We start from the raw sequence: 19,222 nt of genomic DNA, 5'->3' as shown, positions 1-19,222 counted from the left end.
TAAACCTGGAGCACCGAGGCTCTGATTGGTGCATGCTGGTGTGCAGCCTCCAGAGTAATTAAAGAACAGGATGGATAAGAGTGTGTACGGCTCGTAATTTACTTCTTCTCCCTGCAAGGTGGATGTCAGATAGAAGAGGAAAGTGTGAATACTTTTTCAGTTTTTTCATTATGCTGCAATTAACCTGCATAGGGAAGCAAACCCACTGTGCTTCAACTTCATGGTAAATTGACTGTATTTATAGAGCACTTCTCTAGTAGATAGTACTAGAATTTCTGTCTTTTAATTGAGCCTTTTTTGTGTGGGAATGAAATCATCAAAGTCCTTTCGTATAGAATCCTTATATCAACGTTGCTGTCATGTATTCACTCATAAGTGTGAGATGTTTATATATTCCTAAAATAACAGTCTTGAATATATTTTAAAAAATCTATGTATCTACCAAAAGTGTGATTGGAAATTATAAAGTAAAAGTAAAAAGAGCATATGTGATTGTTTATTTTTTTTTCTGACTCTTTTTGAACTCTCCTCATGAAAGTTTTTTACTCTTTCTTGGTACATCTTCCCCAGGGGGGTATAATCACTTCCTCTGGTTCAAAGGAACGTTATAATGTGTTTCCCACATCAGCAAAAAGCAGGTTGTCTGAGAAATAAAAAAGAGAAAAGCCGAGTGGATATATGAGCCGCGACCTTTGTGGGCAGGCAGAAAGGGGAAGCAAAAGCTTTATTTAGAGGCCAGGTTGGAAAGCACAGGAATTTGCGTATCTACACACTCCAATGACAATGGTAAACAACAATTGCAATTTAAATGAACATGTACAGCATACCGTCAATGCCTTCACATAGAAAAATACTTTTCTTTATATCAGCAGGACAACCCGTTAAAGAGTCTTTACTGGTTGTCTACTTCAAGCTTTTACCTTAGACAGGAATTTAAAAGTTATATTTCTTGAAAGAGGATTTAATTAAATGTTTGATGCCAAACTAGAGTGTGAAACTTTGTTATCGGAGAATGTTTTTTGTCCCCTTTTTGGTCTTCTGTTTCGAATAGCTTCATTTGAAATGACGTACCTTTGCTGGAAACATCACTTGTGCCTCTGTTCCTTGATTGTTTTTGAAAGCTTTTCCTCAAAGAAATTCATCAACTCTGTTTACATATGTGAAGTTTAAACAGCCAAAAGGGAGAGTCGGGTGGTTTCTTTGAGCTTAAATATAAACCGCAGCTAAAGAGTATTGTTTGGTAGAAATCTGTAATTGGACGTTTTGAGCAAAGTAGTGGCTGCCAGGGGCATAGGATCCTGTGCTTAAAGGGTTACACTGAGCACGAGAGGATTTTATAGGCAGATGATTAATATTGAGCTACTTTTGGGCCGCTTGTTGATCTCTTATTGATATATTTATCCAATGTACAAAGATGGTTTGGAGGGGTAACATTATTTGAATCACAGTGAAATGCCAAACAAGTAATAGTTTGTTGTTAACTGTTTAAATAGCGTCTGTGATCTGTCACATTTTATTTTGCAATTAAGTTTTCTTTTGAAAAAGGCCCGGTAAATAAGACTTTACTCATTTGAAACTTCAGCTTGTTTTTCAGTATTTTAACAGACGAATGAAATAGTTTTCATCAGAATTGATGCAATATTTGTCACCTTTTTACTTTTATTATTGTGGTGGTATTGAAAACCTCTGCAGCCTCACCGTGTTTAATTGAATCTGCACTGCAGCTACTTCTACAAGCTCTAATTGAAATGGATTTTAATGTGGTGCCATGTATTCCCTTTTGTGACTCATTAAATGCATCTAAGTTATTCAATTACATCAATGTTTTGTTTTCATTGGATAATCAAAGAGAACATTTCATCAATCTAATGTGTTATCTAATGTGTGCTAATATGTCCTCTGTCTTTGTGCCTCATAGCTCATAAAGTAGGTTATAAAGAGGAAAGCCATAAAAAAGTCATGTTTGTAGATTAAGTAGAGCTGTAGGAGCTTTTCTATAATGCAAGAAACTTTCAAAGGGATGTTTTGTGATCTTTATTCCATCCACCAGCTCTGATGTTTTATGACAATATGACATATTCTCTGTTTTTTGTAGGTCGTTCATTCAAGCCAAGCTGCTGCAAAGCCCAGAAATCTCTGGAGTTCATCCCAATAAACCTGCACACCCAGAGGATGAGGGTGACGTGCCCCAGAAAAACAGGTAATACAGCACTGCTTTAGACTTCTGTTATATCTATTATTACACCTAATACTTACACCTGGCAGAGGTAAGTCGTATTTGCACTCTTTTAGCTCTATGCCTACCAAATTCAGAGGGAAATATCCGGCTCCTTAGCTGTTAAATTTTCCATGATGTTCACCATCTTAGTGTGTCTGGGGCTGAGCAGGTAGTGTTCATTAGTTTAATAGAGTTTTTTTTCCTACTCAAACAGCGCTTTGGGAGTATTCACAGTGAACCAAAACTATAACATTGCAGGTAAAACTGATCAAAATGAGCTTAAACCAGCTATAAAAGTCCATTAGGCATAAGGGAGCGGCAGATTTAGGCAAACGTTTTTCACATTTTCTATTTTTATTTCATACATTGTTGTCGTTATAAAAACATGAAGTAAGACTGCTTTCAAATGTTTAACAAACCTGCTGAAAGGCAACTTTGCTCAGACTCTTTTGACTTCAAACTTTCGAACAATGTTATTTGACTGCATAAAATCCAGGGAATTTAAAAAATATATAAATAAAAAGGTGACGGGAGAGGTCAAGATGCCACAGGCCTTTTAAGAAGAAATACAAATAATAATAAGCTAAGAAAAAAAAAGGAACTCGTATAATACAGAAACAGAGACAACAAAACATGAAACTGCTTAATATAAAATACCGATAATCCATAAAAACAAAACACAATACAGGAAAGAAAGCAAAGAACATCACATGACATGTGTTACATGTCAAAAAACAATTAGAGGCTATGGATATGTTTCGATTTGTACAAAGGAAGGTGAAGTTAATCAACCTGTCTCTGTGGTTTTATATGAACGAATCTGTCACCTTTAAAGAGGTTGCTAAATAACATTCATTTCTAAAAGCTGCTGTGGCTGTCACCTCCCTTTGTGATTCTCCATCTGACTTCTCCATCTGTCAGAGATCCCCGCGGGTCTCAGGTAGGGCAGTTCTAGGTCATCGCTCAGGTTGAAAGGTGAGAATTAACTTGGCCTGAGAAGATAGACAAACCACTAATTAAGCCCTTTGCGTTTTTCCTGAGAGGAAGGCTGGGCTGTCTGCTGCTCTATAACTGGCAGGGCCTGTTATTGCCCTGAAACTGTCTCTGTGTATTAAGGCAACTAACTGCTACCTCGCTACCTGTGAGTGGGCTCTGTTTCATCCATGCGCTCCATGATTGATGGGCAGTAAAAAACGGACAAAACCTTGACACAAACCTAGCTTCTTACCCTGTACACATCAGATCAAAAGTGTAAAATCAAGTTATCAAACATCCCAAATGTCTTACACAGTCAAACAAGAGAAAGAGGGGGAAGATCAAGATAAAACAAGCCTTAGAGGAGTTTGCCAATTGATTGATAGACACCCTGATAATTACCCTCTTTGGGGCCATTTCACACCTTGACTCAATTCCAGACAGCGGTGTTTAAAGCTGTGTGTGTGTGTGTGTGTGTGTGTGTGTGTGTGTGTGTGTGTGTGTGTGTGTGTGTGTGTGTGTGTGTGTGTGTGTGTGTGTGTGTGTGTGTGTGTGTGTGTGTGTGTGTGTGTGTGTGTGTGTGTGTGTGTGTGTGTGTGTGTGTGTGTGTGTGTGTGTGTGTGTGTGTGTGTGTGAACTGTACTATGTTTACTGTATTTAAACATAGATAACCTGCAGCATAAAACCACTCCCATTGGCTTCAGCGATAATTAAGACATCCAGGAAAAAGCAGGAATCTAAAGTAGATACATAGATGAATCACAAAACTGAATTGTGTCACACAAATCAAGCATATCTTAATCTAAATCATTTAAATATATCATCCTCAGTCCACATAATGTTTTATTGAATGTGTTTATTATGCACAAGCAGTCTCCTCATCCCTGATTCTCATTCTGCACATCACCTCACATGCAAGTGAGTTACAGTAGATGTGTATGGATTTTAGGAAAAGAAACATCAGTGTGCAAAAGATAATTTGCCATGGTGTATGTGATGTAGGTATTATAGTGGCACTGTCTTAAGATAGAGCTCAGTTGAACGTATGAACTCATATCTTTCAGATTTGAGTTAGGCTATGTATGCTTGTAAAAGAATAGTTGCTTTGTTTTAATTTGATAACTCTCTTTCACTGCTGTGTAGAAGCTTTTCAACAAAACTACTTAAATGATGCATGATATTCAAAGGCAGCACTGTGACAGAAATAAATAGAAGTGTGATGGTTTTAATATCTTAGTGTTAGTTTGAGACACCCAGCGACGTCCTGGTGATATTGTGGTTAAAACTAATGAATATACATGGAACATCTCCACTTCACCTTCGTTGCGCGTCATTTAAACCTCTCTCTACGTGCATATGATCCTGTCTTTATTTTAACTTAATTTATTCCGAAACAGTAAAAATGTACAGAAGTGTATCTTTAAAATCACCACACAATGAGGCTCATGCAGGTGGAAATGAAGCCTTTCAGTGTGATTATCAGGCTACCTTCTAGTTTTCCTTTGCTGTTAAAACCGAGTTTGATAGTGATTTGCTTTGAAATTGCACATTTTTCGATTTTAAAAGGGCAAAAAAACATGGAATAAATGATTGCAATCACTCAGGCACAGGAAATAATGAAACCCGCGTCGTAATCTTCTCAGTTTCAAACTGTAGTCAATTGCTCTATTGTTCCATTTGATTTTCTGAAGTGATGCATTTCCTTGAGTTTGGCTATGCAATCCACTCAACAACGCTGAACCATTCATTTTCATTTTGTCTATTGATCATCGGCAAGGAAGGGAAACTGGGGGGAAAAAATATACTTAGAGCTCCAAGCAGTATTCATTTGTTTTGCTGCGAAATGGCTCTCTTCTATCTCCAAAATGACACAAATATTTCCAGCCTAAAAATCTCCGCTTGGCAAAGCTGAATTGAAAGCATTGTTCAGCACTCATTCGGGTCGAAAAAGATGTTTTGTAATTTGTTAAACAGGATCGTTTGATTGGTTAAGTATGTATTATAACCACTCACAATCAATTTCATCTTTCAGTGAGAAACCATTTCCAACAGCTTGTTCTGTTGTTGATGTATTGAGGAAAGCGCGGTGTGAGAGGGGGACTAGAAAAATCGGGCACAAATTGGTCATTGCGCTTGATGTTCTGAAACCAACCATTGTATTCCAGTGTACTGCTGTGGGAGAACCAATTAAGGGGAACTTGGACATCCAGAAAACTCCGGGGGCCCAAAGTGTGGCGGACAGGGAGCCTCATGGCCAAGAGAAGGGATAATTAATAGAAGAAGCAGTGGATAGAAGCAAAGCCCCCGGATCAAACCTCCATTTGCTCTGTTGTGGTTTTGTTGGGGGACGGGAGTGTTGTTGCCACAATGTCATTCACATGACTGTGGCAACACTTGGAGCTGTGTTATGTCATTAATTTCTATTTTCTGCGATTTTTCAAGCTGTGTTCTCCTTCGGTCGGAGCTGTGCACGGTCGTTTCCCAGAGGTGTTCATTAACTGACCTGGCACTAAAACAAACCAAAAATATTCACCCCGATAAACCCCAGTCTACCCCCTCTCCCTGCTCATTTTTGTTTCTGATTTAATTGTCAGCTTCATCTATTACTCATTCGAAACAAGGCCTGCTGTAAGCACCTCTGTGTCCGCCTTGCAGTCTGTGAAGTGTTTATTTACTTGTGACGGATGTGTGCAAATTAAAAAGAAGCGCTGTGACATTGCTAGTCCTTCTGGTTCAACGTGGGACCAACCCTATCAAGACATAAAGAACGCCTCAGAAATGTAGTATAGTTATAGAGCCATACAGACACTATACTATTTACCTTAAATGAATGCCTAAAAGAGACTATACTGGTGGTAAAAGCAGATTAATGTCATGCTTCTTATTTGTGCATAAATATGCTGTATCTGCGGGTTTCAAAAATAATGTGTAGGTAACTGATGAAACTACACTCAAGCTGCGTAAAGCCTGGACCTGCTGCATGGTATATTCATGCATTGATTTGGGGCTTTGATATTCATGAATACTGACACAGTCCTCAGATAATGTCTCCAACTGTTGATGAAACACGTCTTGACAGTTCTCTGATGACTTTGTTTCGTAGTTCTATCACAGCTTTTACTTCTTTGTATGTTTTTCTCAATCTCAAACAGCACAATAAATAAACAAGGAAGATCATGGACCGTAGCAATATCAAAATTACTCAACAGAACAGTCTGTCTGCACTCAGAGATTAAAGGGGCCCTATTCTGCTCATTTTCAGGTTCATATTTGTATTGTGTGCCTTTACTGTGACATGTTAACGTGCTCTGTTGTTTGAAAAGTGCTTTATTTTCCTCATACCGCCTGTGCTGCAGCACCTCTGTTCATCCTCTGTCTGAAACCAGAGCCCAGTCTGCCTTGATCATGTACAATGTGTTATAGTGCTAGCCAATAGAAGTGCTAGTGATACATAGTGATGTCATTATGCTACAGAAGAAAACATAGGAGTCCAATGGAGGTGTTTCAGGCATGGGGGGGGGGGGATTGTGTGGAACAGAAACTCCCTCTGGAAAGAACTTTGGGATTTTAGTCTTTGCAGACCATTAACATATAGAAAAACATATATAAACACAAGACAGGAAAGATATTTGCAGACCATTAAGTTTATTTTCCATTTGCATGCATATAAACCTATACAACAGGAAAGGGAACAGCACAAAATGCACAATAGGGCCTCTTTAAGACATTGCCTTATGGTTCCTACTAACAAAAACCTAAAGAAACAAACACTCTTTCATACCCGAGACATTTGCCTTTAAACTTTAATAGCAACATGTACTATAAGCCCAACCATCCAACCGCGTTGAATAAGTGTTGCTTTTAAATGTATTTCTTTTTAAGCTCTGCCTTTTATTCTATTGGTATTTAATTGCCTTGTCTGTGTTTTGGATCGTGTGTTATTTTCTATTTTCACTGCTACATAACCAATAGCCGCTCTGAGGATAAATAAAGTTTACTTCACTTGACTTATTAAAGGTATTGCTGTAGAGGATGTTTAGCAGAATCAATACTTAAAGTTAAGTTGAAATATATTTTGTTATAAAACACCCTTTGATGGTGATGATTGATTTTTCAACTCTCGATTCTCTCACCTCAAGGTCATTTACTTCCTATTTTTCCTTTCACTCTTGAAAATTCAATTAACTTTATTTTCTTTCATTACAGATGCTTTTTATGACATTGTCACCGTCGGTGCCCCTGCAGCCCATTTCCAGGGGTTCAAGTGTGGCGGTCTGCAGCGTCTCCTCAGCAGATATGAAGCAGAGAAAAAGAGGTAGGATCACCTTAACATGCACACCATGGTGTTTAGAGGGAGCATGGGTAATTTAATACAGTACAATTAATAGGTGCGTAAGGAGACCCACAAAGTGTCGGAAAAAAACCCCTCTCGTTTCCTCCTTACCCACAACGAGGGTACAACGGAGCTGATCCAGATTTGCTGCGGACTTCACAAAATGTCAGAAATGTGGGCTGGCTTTACATTGAACTCCTGGCAACATCCCGCCCACGTCCCAACCTATCATCGGTTTAATAAATTGAGACCATGCTGCTATGATTGTGTTATACAAACATAGACCCAAAGATAAATGGACTGTATACTCATGTGCAATGACTGAAAGTGCACTCTGGGAGACTCAGCCATATGACTTCCTCAAACCTAGGATCAGCAGTATCCTGTGAATGTTGCTGTCTTTGCCCTTTAGATGCAGGCCAAGGTATATGTCACTGGAGTTCAGTATGTGGTCACTTGAGTGATGCCAGAAGAAATGAAGGGTGATTTTTCCCAAAGCTCCCCATAGAGCGCAAAGTCATTACAGACCATGCCAGATCCAATTAGTTACAGAGTTTGCAGCTCAAGAAAGAGGGGATGAGAGGCAAGATGGAGAGGGCTGAGGTGTGGGTATGAAATGGATAAGTTGATGGGAAAATACTTTTGGGGGGATGCTGATAATAAAACATAAAGACATCTTTACGCTAAAGTGCACACGTCCTGAAGATGGTCAGTTTTATCTGCTAGCATGAAATATGATAAGATTAGCATATTTTGGAGAATCCACTGAAGTGAAATCATTTTCTTTGAACGACAGATTAGACTTCAGAAAGAATTCTCCGGGGAGACAGAGCTTTTTGTTTCATATTTGACTTAGCTAATGACTCACTGTAGCTTAAATTTTCCAATTTTACGCCTGGCTAACTGACTACAGGCCTGCGCTGAGTCTTATCCGTGTTTGACCTGGAATTCAGTCATTTGTCAGTCATCGGCAGAAATGAGAATAAACCGAGTTTCTCTCGATTCTGCAGAGTGGCAACTGTAAGAACGGTGTGTTTACTTTAAATATGTAACATTCATTATTTCATGGTTAATTTGCTTTTAATATTCATGCACTAAATGATTAAATATGTATCCTAGAAGGACCTGATGAGTGAATGTGAAGTACTGTAGACATGCACAAGTCCGGTTGAGTCAATTAATTCCCCATTACGTACGCTTATCTGAGGTTAGAATAAATAAGATTAGATTCAACTCTATTTTCATTGCACGTTGCCCAACGAAATGCTACGTTTTGAAGCATATACAATGTGCATTTGTAAATGAATGATTTAGACACCAAAACATTGGAAAATTGGATCAAGGTCAAGAAACACCAATCTAGCCTTAAATGAAGAAAAGTGAGCAGCTAAATGCAAAATGTTAAAGATTTACTTACATTAGGTTACGGGAATTTAAACCTTTTTCAGTAGCATTGCGGAACAAGAGATCTGTGTGTGTGTGTGTGTGTGTGTGTGTGTGTGTGTGTGTGTGTGTGTGTGTGTGTGTGTGTGTGTGTGTGTGTGTGTGTGTGTGTGTGTGTGTGTGTGTGTGTGTGTGTGTGTTGTGTGTTGTGTGTTGTGTGTGTGTGTGTAGACACTCTTTACACTTCTCCCAGTGTGTGTCCTTGCCCATCTGAGGCAGCCTTTTGTAATCACATTTGATTAAAAGGGGAACAATCGGCAAGATGTGAGACTTGGCCATTCAATGTGATATTAATTCATCAAAGAGAAGATGGAAAAGGATTGAGGGAGGGGGAAAAGGAAAACCTGAGCACAGAGGTGTTACCAGGAGGGCAATAAAAGAGCTATTCATCTTTGTTTCATGGACACTAGAAGAGCGGAAGAGGGGTTATTTCCAGATCCATTTAAAAACCTGCATTGGCCAAACTTGGCAATGACCAGACTATGCAATGTAGTTTGTCTCTCAGGATGGGCAAGGGAAGAGCTTAATCAATAACTACACTTAGTATTCCACCAGAAACCTTGCTCATGTACACTCAGGGCAGGGCCATTTATCTTTAATGAATGCATGCAGTCCCACTTAAATAGATGTTCTTAAAAGTCACTGTATTTTTATCTGTTTTTAATTGAACCCTCGATGAAGCTGTGGATTTGCTGATGTGGCCTAATCTCTCATTAACAGCCTCTTTTGAATTATTCAGCTAATCTGCAACACTCAAATAGTTTCCTACCTGTACTGATGATGTCTGGGTTTTTATTTTGCATGTATAGAAGTAGGATGTATACAGTAGGGTCATTTTAACTTGTGTTTTTTTCAGTACATTGTCAGACAGGTCCCAGTTTGTGAGGTCAGCTGTATTTAGTTGGTGCAGAAGCTGTGCAGTAGAGCTCCTCTGTACATGTGTTGTTAAAATCTGTCCACTGTTACAGAGGGGAATGAAGCCGTGTCATTACACCAGGCCTCCCGGTCAAGCAGAACTGCCGAATGACACATTTCTGGGACACAGAGAGTGGTGGCGACTGCATTGCATGTCTCTTGGGCCCAATGTTCAGATTTAATGTGACTAGCAGCATGTTGTCCAACAAAATAACTTCCTTGCAGGATTACTGTGTGTGTGTGTTTCAGAGGCTGAGCGTTGGCTGTAGCTGGGACTTCATGCTGACGGACAGCAGCTTGTTAGTCCTTTGCCTGCTCCAGGTCCTGTGAGCGGTGGTGCTGGCAGAAGCATTGAGGCTTATCTGGTCTCAAATCAGGGTTTCTTGTTCGTGACTGAACTGAGGAGGGCTTTGGCTGTTACCCTGAGGACTGATGTGAAATCAGTGCCCGGTGGAGGTTTCACCGACAGATGGAGTTGGCAGGGAAAATAAGCTGGTTTGCGATCAGATCATGTATCTATAGTGACTGTGTGTTATAACCGTGGGTATGCGGTAGTGTCCCGGTGTGAGAGCCGTGATTACAGTGTGCTGTGTAAATGACGAAGGAGGCTTTGGCAGTCACCTGGTGTGCTGTAGGGCTCTCTGCTGACGTAGCTGCATTTTACTCCTGCTGGCTGTCAGCGGCACGCCACAAGCTCTTCATTAATTTCCTCTCCACTATTAATTAGCCATGCACGGAGATGCTGTCTTAATTAGGCCTCTGGGCCCAGCGGTTCTCTCCCTCTCATTACTGTTATAACCAATTCCCATTGATCATTTAGAAAAACCAAGAGGAAGTTCATCATGGACCCACAGCTAGTTTTAGTAATCTGTTAGTCTCCTCTTAAACTCAAGTTCACCTGATGGACCGTTACACCACACATGGAGAGAGAGGTCCTGTTTCCTGGAGGTCCTGTGATGTTCTTCCTGTGTCAAACTTGAATTATAAGAGGCCATGAGACATCATTGCATGAATCAAAGCACTGTGCATGCATTGTGCAGAGGGATTGGCAGCACACCCTCAGTATTTTCATGGCTGGAGGCGCGGGGCACACCCAGGGTGTATATGGAAATAAGGGGGGATTAAAGAAATCCATTATCATACATTATAAGTGAGTGTGTTGGGGTACGGCAGCAATTATTTTAAAACGTATTGCTCATGAGTACAGACATCATGTAATAGATTCAGGCGGAGCTTCACCTACAGAGGAAAACCAATGTTCTCTCACAGGAGGTGGAGAGTTCAAATATAATGGGCTGAATTCTTGTTTTTGATCATGTCAAATATTCTGCAGCATCCTGTGTTGTTTGTTTCTGATTCTTCGCTATTCTTTGGAATCTAAATGGTTGCATTCAGTTAGCTTACATGCACCAATAACTTCACAGCTGTCTGTACAGGGACCAAAAAAATAATTTCTGGGTAGACCGTTAGTTGTCTGTTTGAACTAAAAAATACAATAATGAGTTTTCTATAATAAACCAGGGCTGTTAATAAAATGAAGATCCGGCGTATTTATTAAAAGTACGACAAAGTGTCACACAAATGAAGCACTCAAGCCTTTATAGGTACAGTAGTTATACAGCTAAAAGTGAAGGTCTTTATTCGTGCAGGCTGTTTTGGTTAAGAGATGACCAGAATATCATAAAACCTGGAGCATGTACAGTGCACTGTTTGTAGGTACAGTATGCTGGTCACTGTGAGAATAATGAGATAATGTTTCCTCATATATAATTTACGTGCACTCTGTATTGCAGATTTGCACAGTCTGCACAAAAAATACTCTTTCAACTCTTGTAGTTCTTATTTTAGATAATGTAACTGAAATCTCAGCTCATAAGTCTGCCTACATACGAGAGTTTCTTTTATGTTTATTTCACATGGTGCAGCAGTCAAATTGAAGTAGTGCATCGTTAAGTTTAAAACACTCCAAAGACAAGCCCGTAGACTGAAGTGTCAGTTTGTTTTCTGAGGGAAAAACAAGAAGAGCGGCCCTCCTGAAGCGCTCTATACTTCATGTATGGCGAGTTAATGAGTCTCTTAGGTCTATAGACACACACATACATATTCATAACTTGCCTGCAAACTTAAAACTTTACATAGTTGCTGGACAAATGGCTGACATAACATGATGAATATCAATGAACAAATATGCTTTGCTCCAGCTGTTTCAAGGAATCTGCAGACGTATCCTTCTAATAGCCATCCAACCTTTTATTTTATTTTCAAAGGTTTTTCCGCTTCCTTGTGATCGTTCCAGATAATATAGAGCTACGAGGCAAACATTATCTGTGGAAATCTAACGTTCAAAATGGTTTAATCAAATGGAAACTGCATTAATAAGCTGGATGCATACAAATCAAGCAGTTGTGTTTTCAAACAAATGGTAAATAAGTTTTTTTATTCATTTTTCTGGGAGCTCCTTTGAACATGAGTAAAGATTTGTGAAGGAGGGGCCTTTCATAAGTTTGAGTGAGCTGTGAGTCAGCTTGAGGCTCTTGCCAACATAAGATCCCAACAAGTGGGAGGACTTCCTGCTCTTGTGTTTATTTATTAATATATCAATCATATGTTGAATCCCCCCTTTACAGTTCAACAAAAGATACCTTTTAGAAGATTTACAAAGGTGGTGTTTTTTGCTCTTGTATCGGATTATGTTGTTAATGATTTTTTGTCCTATCCCTGTTTTATTGGCACCATGTTTTAAAAGAAACGTGGCACACAACACTCCCAAATAACATCAGGGATAGAAAACATTCCCAGGCTTGTGAATTACAATAAGATGCTCGTATGAAATGTCTCCCCTTCGTCCTCTCATCAGGTTTGCATTCGCAGATTTTGTGCTGTTTTACCTTTTCATGGTTTGCCGTCTTGGTGGACCCATTTGGACTGACAGCAATGCTGATGAGAAAATTAAATCCAGCCTTCGACAGGATCAATTCCTTTGTCTAGCATCAGGTGGCAAGTCCCAACATTCATTATTGCCTGCATAGGCTCCCTAATGGGATTGGATTTGTACTTATGAGTCAACAGGGCTGTTATTGAATCTCAGTCGCTGAAGCAATTGTCCTCTTCCAACAACTTTCTCCTTTGCCTCCTTTCTGGAGTATCTGAATCGTTGCAGTCCTTCAGGATTCTGTTCTCTTTAGTTCTGTGTAATGTAACAAGACGAATGTAAGCTCACGGGGGATGAAACGGGTTTACAGGCTTCACTTTGTTGCATTAAATTATTCAATTATGGTATTCTCTGTGGCTGAAATCGGAGCATTTGAAGGTACGGTTTAAGAAGTGGGGATAACAGAAGCGTGCAAGTAGACGTGTTGGTGTTTGCCCTGTGTCTCTCTCACTTACTGATTCCTTTGATTAGCCTTGAGCTTGTGGGTGGTAGTACTCCTGGGAGCTCATTAGCCGTAATGACAAGGCCAAGATTTTAAAGTTAGCCGGTCAAAGACTTAGTTAGTGGCTAGCACCTATTACACCTAATATCTTAAGGTCTCAGAATTTCACACTTATGGGTAAATCAGGTAGTGCTGTTCCACACAAGAAGCACTTCTTCTTTTCCTCACTGAAAATATTAGCAGCACGGCAGAGAATACTGTATTCTGCCAGCTCTTTGTATGTGCCCCTCCCTTCCTCTCTCGCTCTCTCTCTTATGTCAATTATGCCTTAGGATGTGGCTCTGGGGTCTGGCCTACATAGAGGCATGCAGAGCTGACTCTAAACTAGCTGGGAGGGTTGCAAATGACTGCCGCGCTCCACGCTACATCTGATGGCAGGAAGTCAGCGGAAACTCATTGAAAGTCACAGGAACTTTACCCGAGGAGAATGTTTGATTGGAGTGATTTGCCCTGAATCTAGAAACTGACAAAAGGTGTTTTTGTCTCAGATTAAATAGCTCCCTGGAAATGAAGAAGGTATTAATTATTCATAAAGGGAAAATGGGTTGACATTGGACTGCTGGTCTATTTTGACAGTTCAGGCTGAGTACCTGGAAGGCGCTGCTGCTGTACATTTTCTAGGCGGCAAAAGTAGATGCATAATGTAATGAAATCAGAGTGCACCATATCAAAGTGTTAAAGAGGACATATTATGCTCATTTTCAGGTTGATATTAGTGTTTTTTTCCATTACTGTGACATGTCTCCATGCTTTAATGTTCAAAGGTCTTTATTTTTCTCATACCGCCTGTGCTGCAGCACCTGTTTTCACCCTCTGTCTGAAACCCGAGCACAGTCTGCTCTGATTGGTTAGCTGGCCGACTCTGTTGTGATTGGTCGACAGCTTAGAGATGTCCCGCCCCTTAGCCTATCACGCACAATGTGTTGGAACGATAGCAGATAGAAGCGCCAGTGTTACATAGTGATGTCACTGTGTTGCGGAAGTAAACAAAGGAGTCCAATGGAGCGTCAGGCAGGGGAAGAGTACAGGAGAGAAACTCCGTCTTGTGGAATTTAACCTTTGCAGACCATTTACATGCACAAAAACCCCTTTAATGAACCATAACAGCCCCAATATTCATCTTTCTCATTGCTTGACCTCAACAGAGAGCCATTTGACATTGTATAATTGATCATTTATTACTCTTGTTTTTAATGAAATGAATAAAGAGTTGTTTGTAGAGCTTTATTCTGTTTCTAGATAACGATAAGAGGTGTCATTTGTCAAGCTCCAGAGCCCTACTGTGTTTAATTCGATCTCTGTGGTCAGGAACGGATTCACACCTGGGATGAAGGGTAAATAAAATTAGAGGCAATTGATAGATGTTAGGGAAGGTTGTGTTTGTTATTTACAGGAGGGCACTTAGGCTTATTACAGGTGTAGGTGGGTGTTGTTCTTCAACTCGATATGGTGCATCACATCCCTCATATGCACCAAAGGCATAGAGATCATTTATTTCTAGTAGAAAACATTTTCATATATAATTTTAAAATGCCATTTTACAATAGCAGCCCTTGTTAGAGATGCTATGTGTGGTGGTGTATGGGGAATAAACGTGAAACCTGTTATTGATCACTTGTGTGTGTTTTGGATATTTTGTGTCAACATAGATCTTGTACCCAGATGGAGCAGGTCATCCAGTGGATGCTGCAGTACAGCTTGGAGCTTGTTTGATATCAAATACTGTCTCTTCTTACTCTGCTAGTTTTGGCAAACGCCGATGGCAAGTGGACACTGCGAAAACCAGCAGGAGTTGTCTAAACAAACATATGAGGAGCTTCTGTCCAGCATTGTATGTCATCATTCTCATTTCAACCAAGTGTGACCCAGTTCTTTTTAAATCAGATTGGGGGTCACTTTCATGTGTATTTCATATCATTTCACTGCATGACCAGGAAACTACAGCTGCTGTCAAATCTGAATTGATGTGTTTTTTCCTCCGCCACAGCTTCAGCACTGCCTACCAGTGTATCTACTACTCCCCAGAGCACACAGCCAAAGCTCAGGAGGTCCTCAGCACCGTGAGCCTCCTCCAGCCGCTCATCAGCAGCTTAGCGGACCAGCTCCTCCAGGCCGCCCAGGAGCACTCCTCCTCTGGACTGAGGGAAGCACTCAAGAACCTTTCTGACAAGGTGGGCAGCCAGAAACCCTCCACACACACCCTCTCTTCCATCTAAACTGTCCCTTTATTCCTTTTGGCCTCAAGCAGCTGCAACAAAACTCGTTTATTCTCAGACATATCACCAATCTTTTCCAGCCTGAAAAGCCTATTAAATTTAACTGTGGCGATAGGTGTATCCAAACCCAAACTTATCAGAAAAAAAACACTTCATTATCACGGGTTCTGCTTCAAAGCCTATAACTTAATTTTTCTCCTGGTAGAGTTTCAATCAGGTGTATGTATAGGACAATATGAACTGCAACACTCTCAACGTTTACCCTCTCAGAGGAGTTATCCCTACCTAACACCAGATCTGGTAATATTACTCTGCTACTTTCATAGCCAACAAAACTACAAAACATGTAAAACTTTTATTGCTGCAGTTTCTTCACACACATGCACACACTAAACAGATAGACTCCATAACTCATCATAAAAACGCCAAACTAACAAAAGTGAAAAGCAGCATGGAGGTTTATGGAGTTGAGGCGTTTTTATCAGTATAATTAATGAATTACATCTGGTGCTGTCAGATTGCAATCTGTTGTGGGAGAGATTGTTTTTGCCACAGTGGAATAGAGCCCAATCAGCCCGCTTAATTGGTACATTCGCTCTGTCACCACTTCCTCTCATCCTTGATTAGACACGCACACATTGGCCAAGTAAACCCTTGGCCTGGTCAGCACAAACAGAGCTGCTCTCTGATTAAAATCTCAAGCTCTATTTGTGTGTGTGTATATGTGTGTGTGGATGAGAGGGGTGGTGGTGTGAAGCTGTTTCTGTGTGTTTAAAAGATGACATTCAAGTGACAACTCTCTTCAAGCCCCAACGACTTGAATCATTAATAACATCACACGTTTATATCAGTTTTTCCTCCTTCACATTCATTCATCCATCACAAAAATATACTGTGCATACACAATGAGACCTTTGTGGACTTGTTGACTCATGATCACACCTGATGAATTTAAGTAATAGTTTGACAATTTCAGGAAATGTGCTGATTTACTTTTTGCTGAGAGTTTAAAAGAAGATCAGTTATACTCTCATATCTGTTCATTAAATATAAGGCTGCAGACAGCAGCTTGTTAGCTTAGCTTAACATAAAGACTAGAAACAAGGGGTAAACAGCTAGCCTCTGACTTAGTTACTGCCCTTCTAGTTTTTTTATTAGGCTGACGTTCTCTGAGTTTGAGACTGTTGGTAGTGGAAAATACAAACGTTTTCTCCATTTCCACATTTCTTCAGACATAATGAATAATTCATTTATCAACAACAGCAGAATTGGCAGTCAAACAAAAAGAAAACCATTCGACTCAAACTCTTAAACAGATATAAATAAAGGTGAACGGTAAGTAAAGGTTGGGAGTACATCTCTGCAGTGAATCTAAAGTGTATTTAATAAAATAGTGAATTCCACCTTCAGAGAGTCTGGCTCAGATGAAGCGCCTCAAAAGGAAAAAATAAGATGTACATGTAAGATTCTTTTCTATCAAGTGCTCACTGCCTCTGACTCTTCTTCCTGGTTCAGACCGACTGAATCATGGCCTAATGCACTCTTTCACTCCAGAGCACTTTTCCTTGGCACTCTGTGATAAAAGTCCGGCAGATGCGCTGTTGCTTCTCCATACAGGGGGATGATTCTGCTGATGATGGTAATTATTTCACTCTGAAATTTCGAGGCATGTCCCCGCCCTCCATCTGTGTTCTAGGATAAGTTATGTGTCTCCGTCGCACTGGTTACCTGGGAATAGTTGTGGTTTGATGGTCTTTGCATGATTATGTTAAATGATATGGTGTATAGAGGTCATACACGCAATATTGAGTAAGTGTCCTCACTGCCAAGTGCTTTTGGACTTGGACCAGCTCTACCAATTCAGCCTCCCATCACTTCTCTAGTGAATTTACATTGAGTGGAAAGGCTCTATTTTTAACTCAGCCAACGTTCTACCGTGCTTCAAGGTAAAACCATTCGGGGTGAATAGATTCTCACAGTTTGCCTCTTTTTTAGATCAAATGTAACTTATTTTTCGCAGTAAGAGTCCACAGAGGCTCTTTCTGACTTGCACTTCTGCTCAGTGAAGATCATATCAGCAGATATATTGAAGACAGACTAGCAACAGAATTCCTCCCCAGGGATGTGGAGCGTTTCAGATCTGTAAAACAGGTAGGTGTGGAGGAGCTCCACTATGGAGTAGTTTTATTGCGGGGAGGAGCACAGTTGCCTTGGTTTAGCCTCGGAAAGAGAATGACTCTGCAACGCTTCCCTCCCTTACCCACAGGAGTGCACCTCTGATCTTCTGCTTTGAACACAGTTTCTATATGGATCTTGCGGTACAGTGAATCATTAAAATGTTTTCTGCACTTCACTGCAGATCCTCTGTACCGAGGATACGAGCCTCGGAACTTTCTGTGTCTTTAGGAAATGTGATTGAAGGATTGTTTTTTGATGGTAATGAGAAATAAGTTCATAAAAAAGTTACCATATGATCTGTCAAATTCAAACACATGACTTCTGTGACATTTTGGTTAAGAAGTGCAAATAAGACCCAGATTGTTTTAACTACAATGTGTGGCTTTGTTCACTCATTCCAGAACAGATAATGAATAAAACATGGTTTCATAGATTGCACATTAACATTGAGGTCAGATAGGCAGAGTTTAATTTGAATATAAATTTACATTTTCAGTCCCAGTTAAGTGTTTTGGTTACTGAATGAAGCTCGGCTCATTTTTAAAGTCATTTGGACATTTGTATCTTTAAAATGATGTTTACTTTTGTGTGCATCACAGACTAGTGCTGCAGCAAAGGGAATGTGCTCAGGCTATTACACACACAGTGTTGCCCATGGATTTCCATTCTCCCACATCGACTTACTTATGGAACTCATTTGGATCCATGCAAGGCAATTAAAATGGATATGAATAAAATACAATAGTGTTTTACATGTAGTCATCGTTTGCTTTCTCTTCTCAAACATTAATCTCATGGCTCACTCTATGTGGGAAACTGCCTTTATACTTAAAATCAAGAGCAGAACAGCTAAACCAGAATATATATTTTGTGGCTGCATTTTGAGAGGAAAAGTGTCAAATTTGCTCTTAAAGTAAGTGTGGAGCTTCTTCTCAATTAAAGCTCTAATGAGTAAGATTTGTGAAAAGTTGTAAAAGTAACAGAAGTAACAAGTCGGTGTTGGAAACTGCAGTTTAATTAGGAAGAGATCAAGTGGAACTGTAGACTCCACTGGTAAGTGTCTTCGTTAAGCGTAGGCCAGCATGAAGATAGCAGATAAGTCATGATCCCACAGAGTGCAGGCGCTGGGGGTAGTGGAGTGAAGCCAGCAGGTGGGTGATGGTACAAGTGCTTAGTGCATATATTAAAGAAAAACCTGTACACTGAATCTTCAAAATGAACTCAGTGAGCATCCTTGAATCATCATTGTTTACTTCTCCCAAAGAGGCTATGTTTATTGTTAGTGTGTTTTTAGCAGGATTACACAAAAATTAGAGGCCCCATTTTCATGAAACTAAGTGGAAGGGTGTAATTTGGGCCAGAAAATGACCATTTAAATTTAATTGAAATTAAATTTTAGAGCTGATGCATACATTATTTTACATTACATTATGGAAACACTGGTGACTAAAAGGCCATTTCAAATCAGCCTTGACTAACTGAAATAAGGCAATAGTTGGGTACTATGCAA

General features: G+C 40.0%; 1 protein-coding gene across 8 annotated transcripts in view; it reads left to right on the top strand.

Annotated features, from left to right (window-relative positions):
* Positions 1-19,222, top strand: part of inpp4b (inositol polyphosphate-4-phosphatase type II B) — a 218,774-nt gene that overhangs the window by 179,094 nt on the left and 20,458 nt on the right. For 7 of the 8 annotated variants that reach the window (XM_063883246.1, XM_063883249.1, XM_063883245.1 and 4 more), the window contains 4 exons: positions 2,096-2,200; positions 7,400-7,508; positions 15,063-15,149; positions 15,306-15,489. In XM_063883246.1, coding sequence (XP_063739316.1) covers positions 2,096-2,200; positions 7,400-7,508; positions 15,063-15,149; positions 15,306-15,489 — 485 coding nt within the window. The remainder of the gene's footprint in view (positions 1-2,095; positions 2,201-7,399; positions 7,509-15,062; positions 15,150-15,305; positions 15,490-19,222) is intronic. The other variant, XM_063883247.1, reaches the window with a different exon arrangement.

This window comes from Eleginops maclovinus, chromosome 5, assembly GCF_036324505.1.
Source record: "Eleginops maclovinus isolate JMC-PN-2008 ecotype Puerto Natales chromosome 5, JC_Emac_rtc_rv5, whole genome shotgun sequence".
In the NCBI taxonomy this organism is placed as follows: domain Eukaryota; kingdom Metazoa; phylum Chordata; class Actinopteri; order Perciformes; family Eleginopidae; genus Eleginops; species Eleginops maclovinus.
Note: the sequence above shows the minus strand (reverse complement) of the source record. Positions and strands in the feature narration are given on the sequence as shown.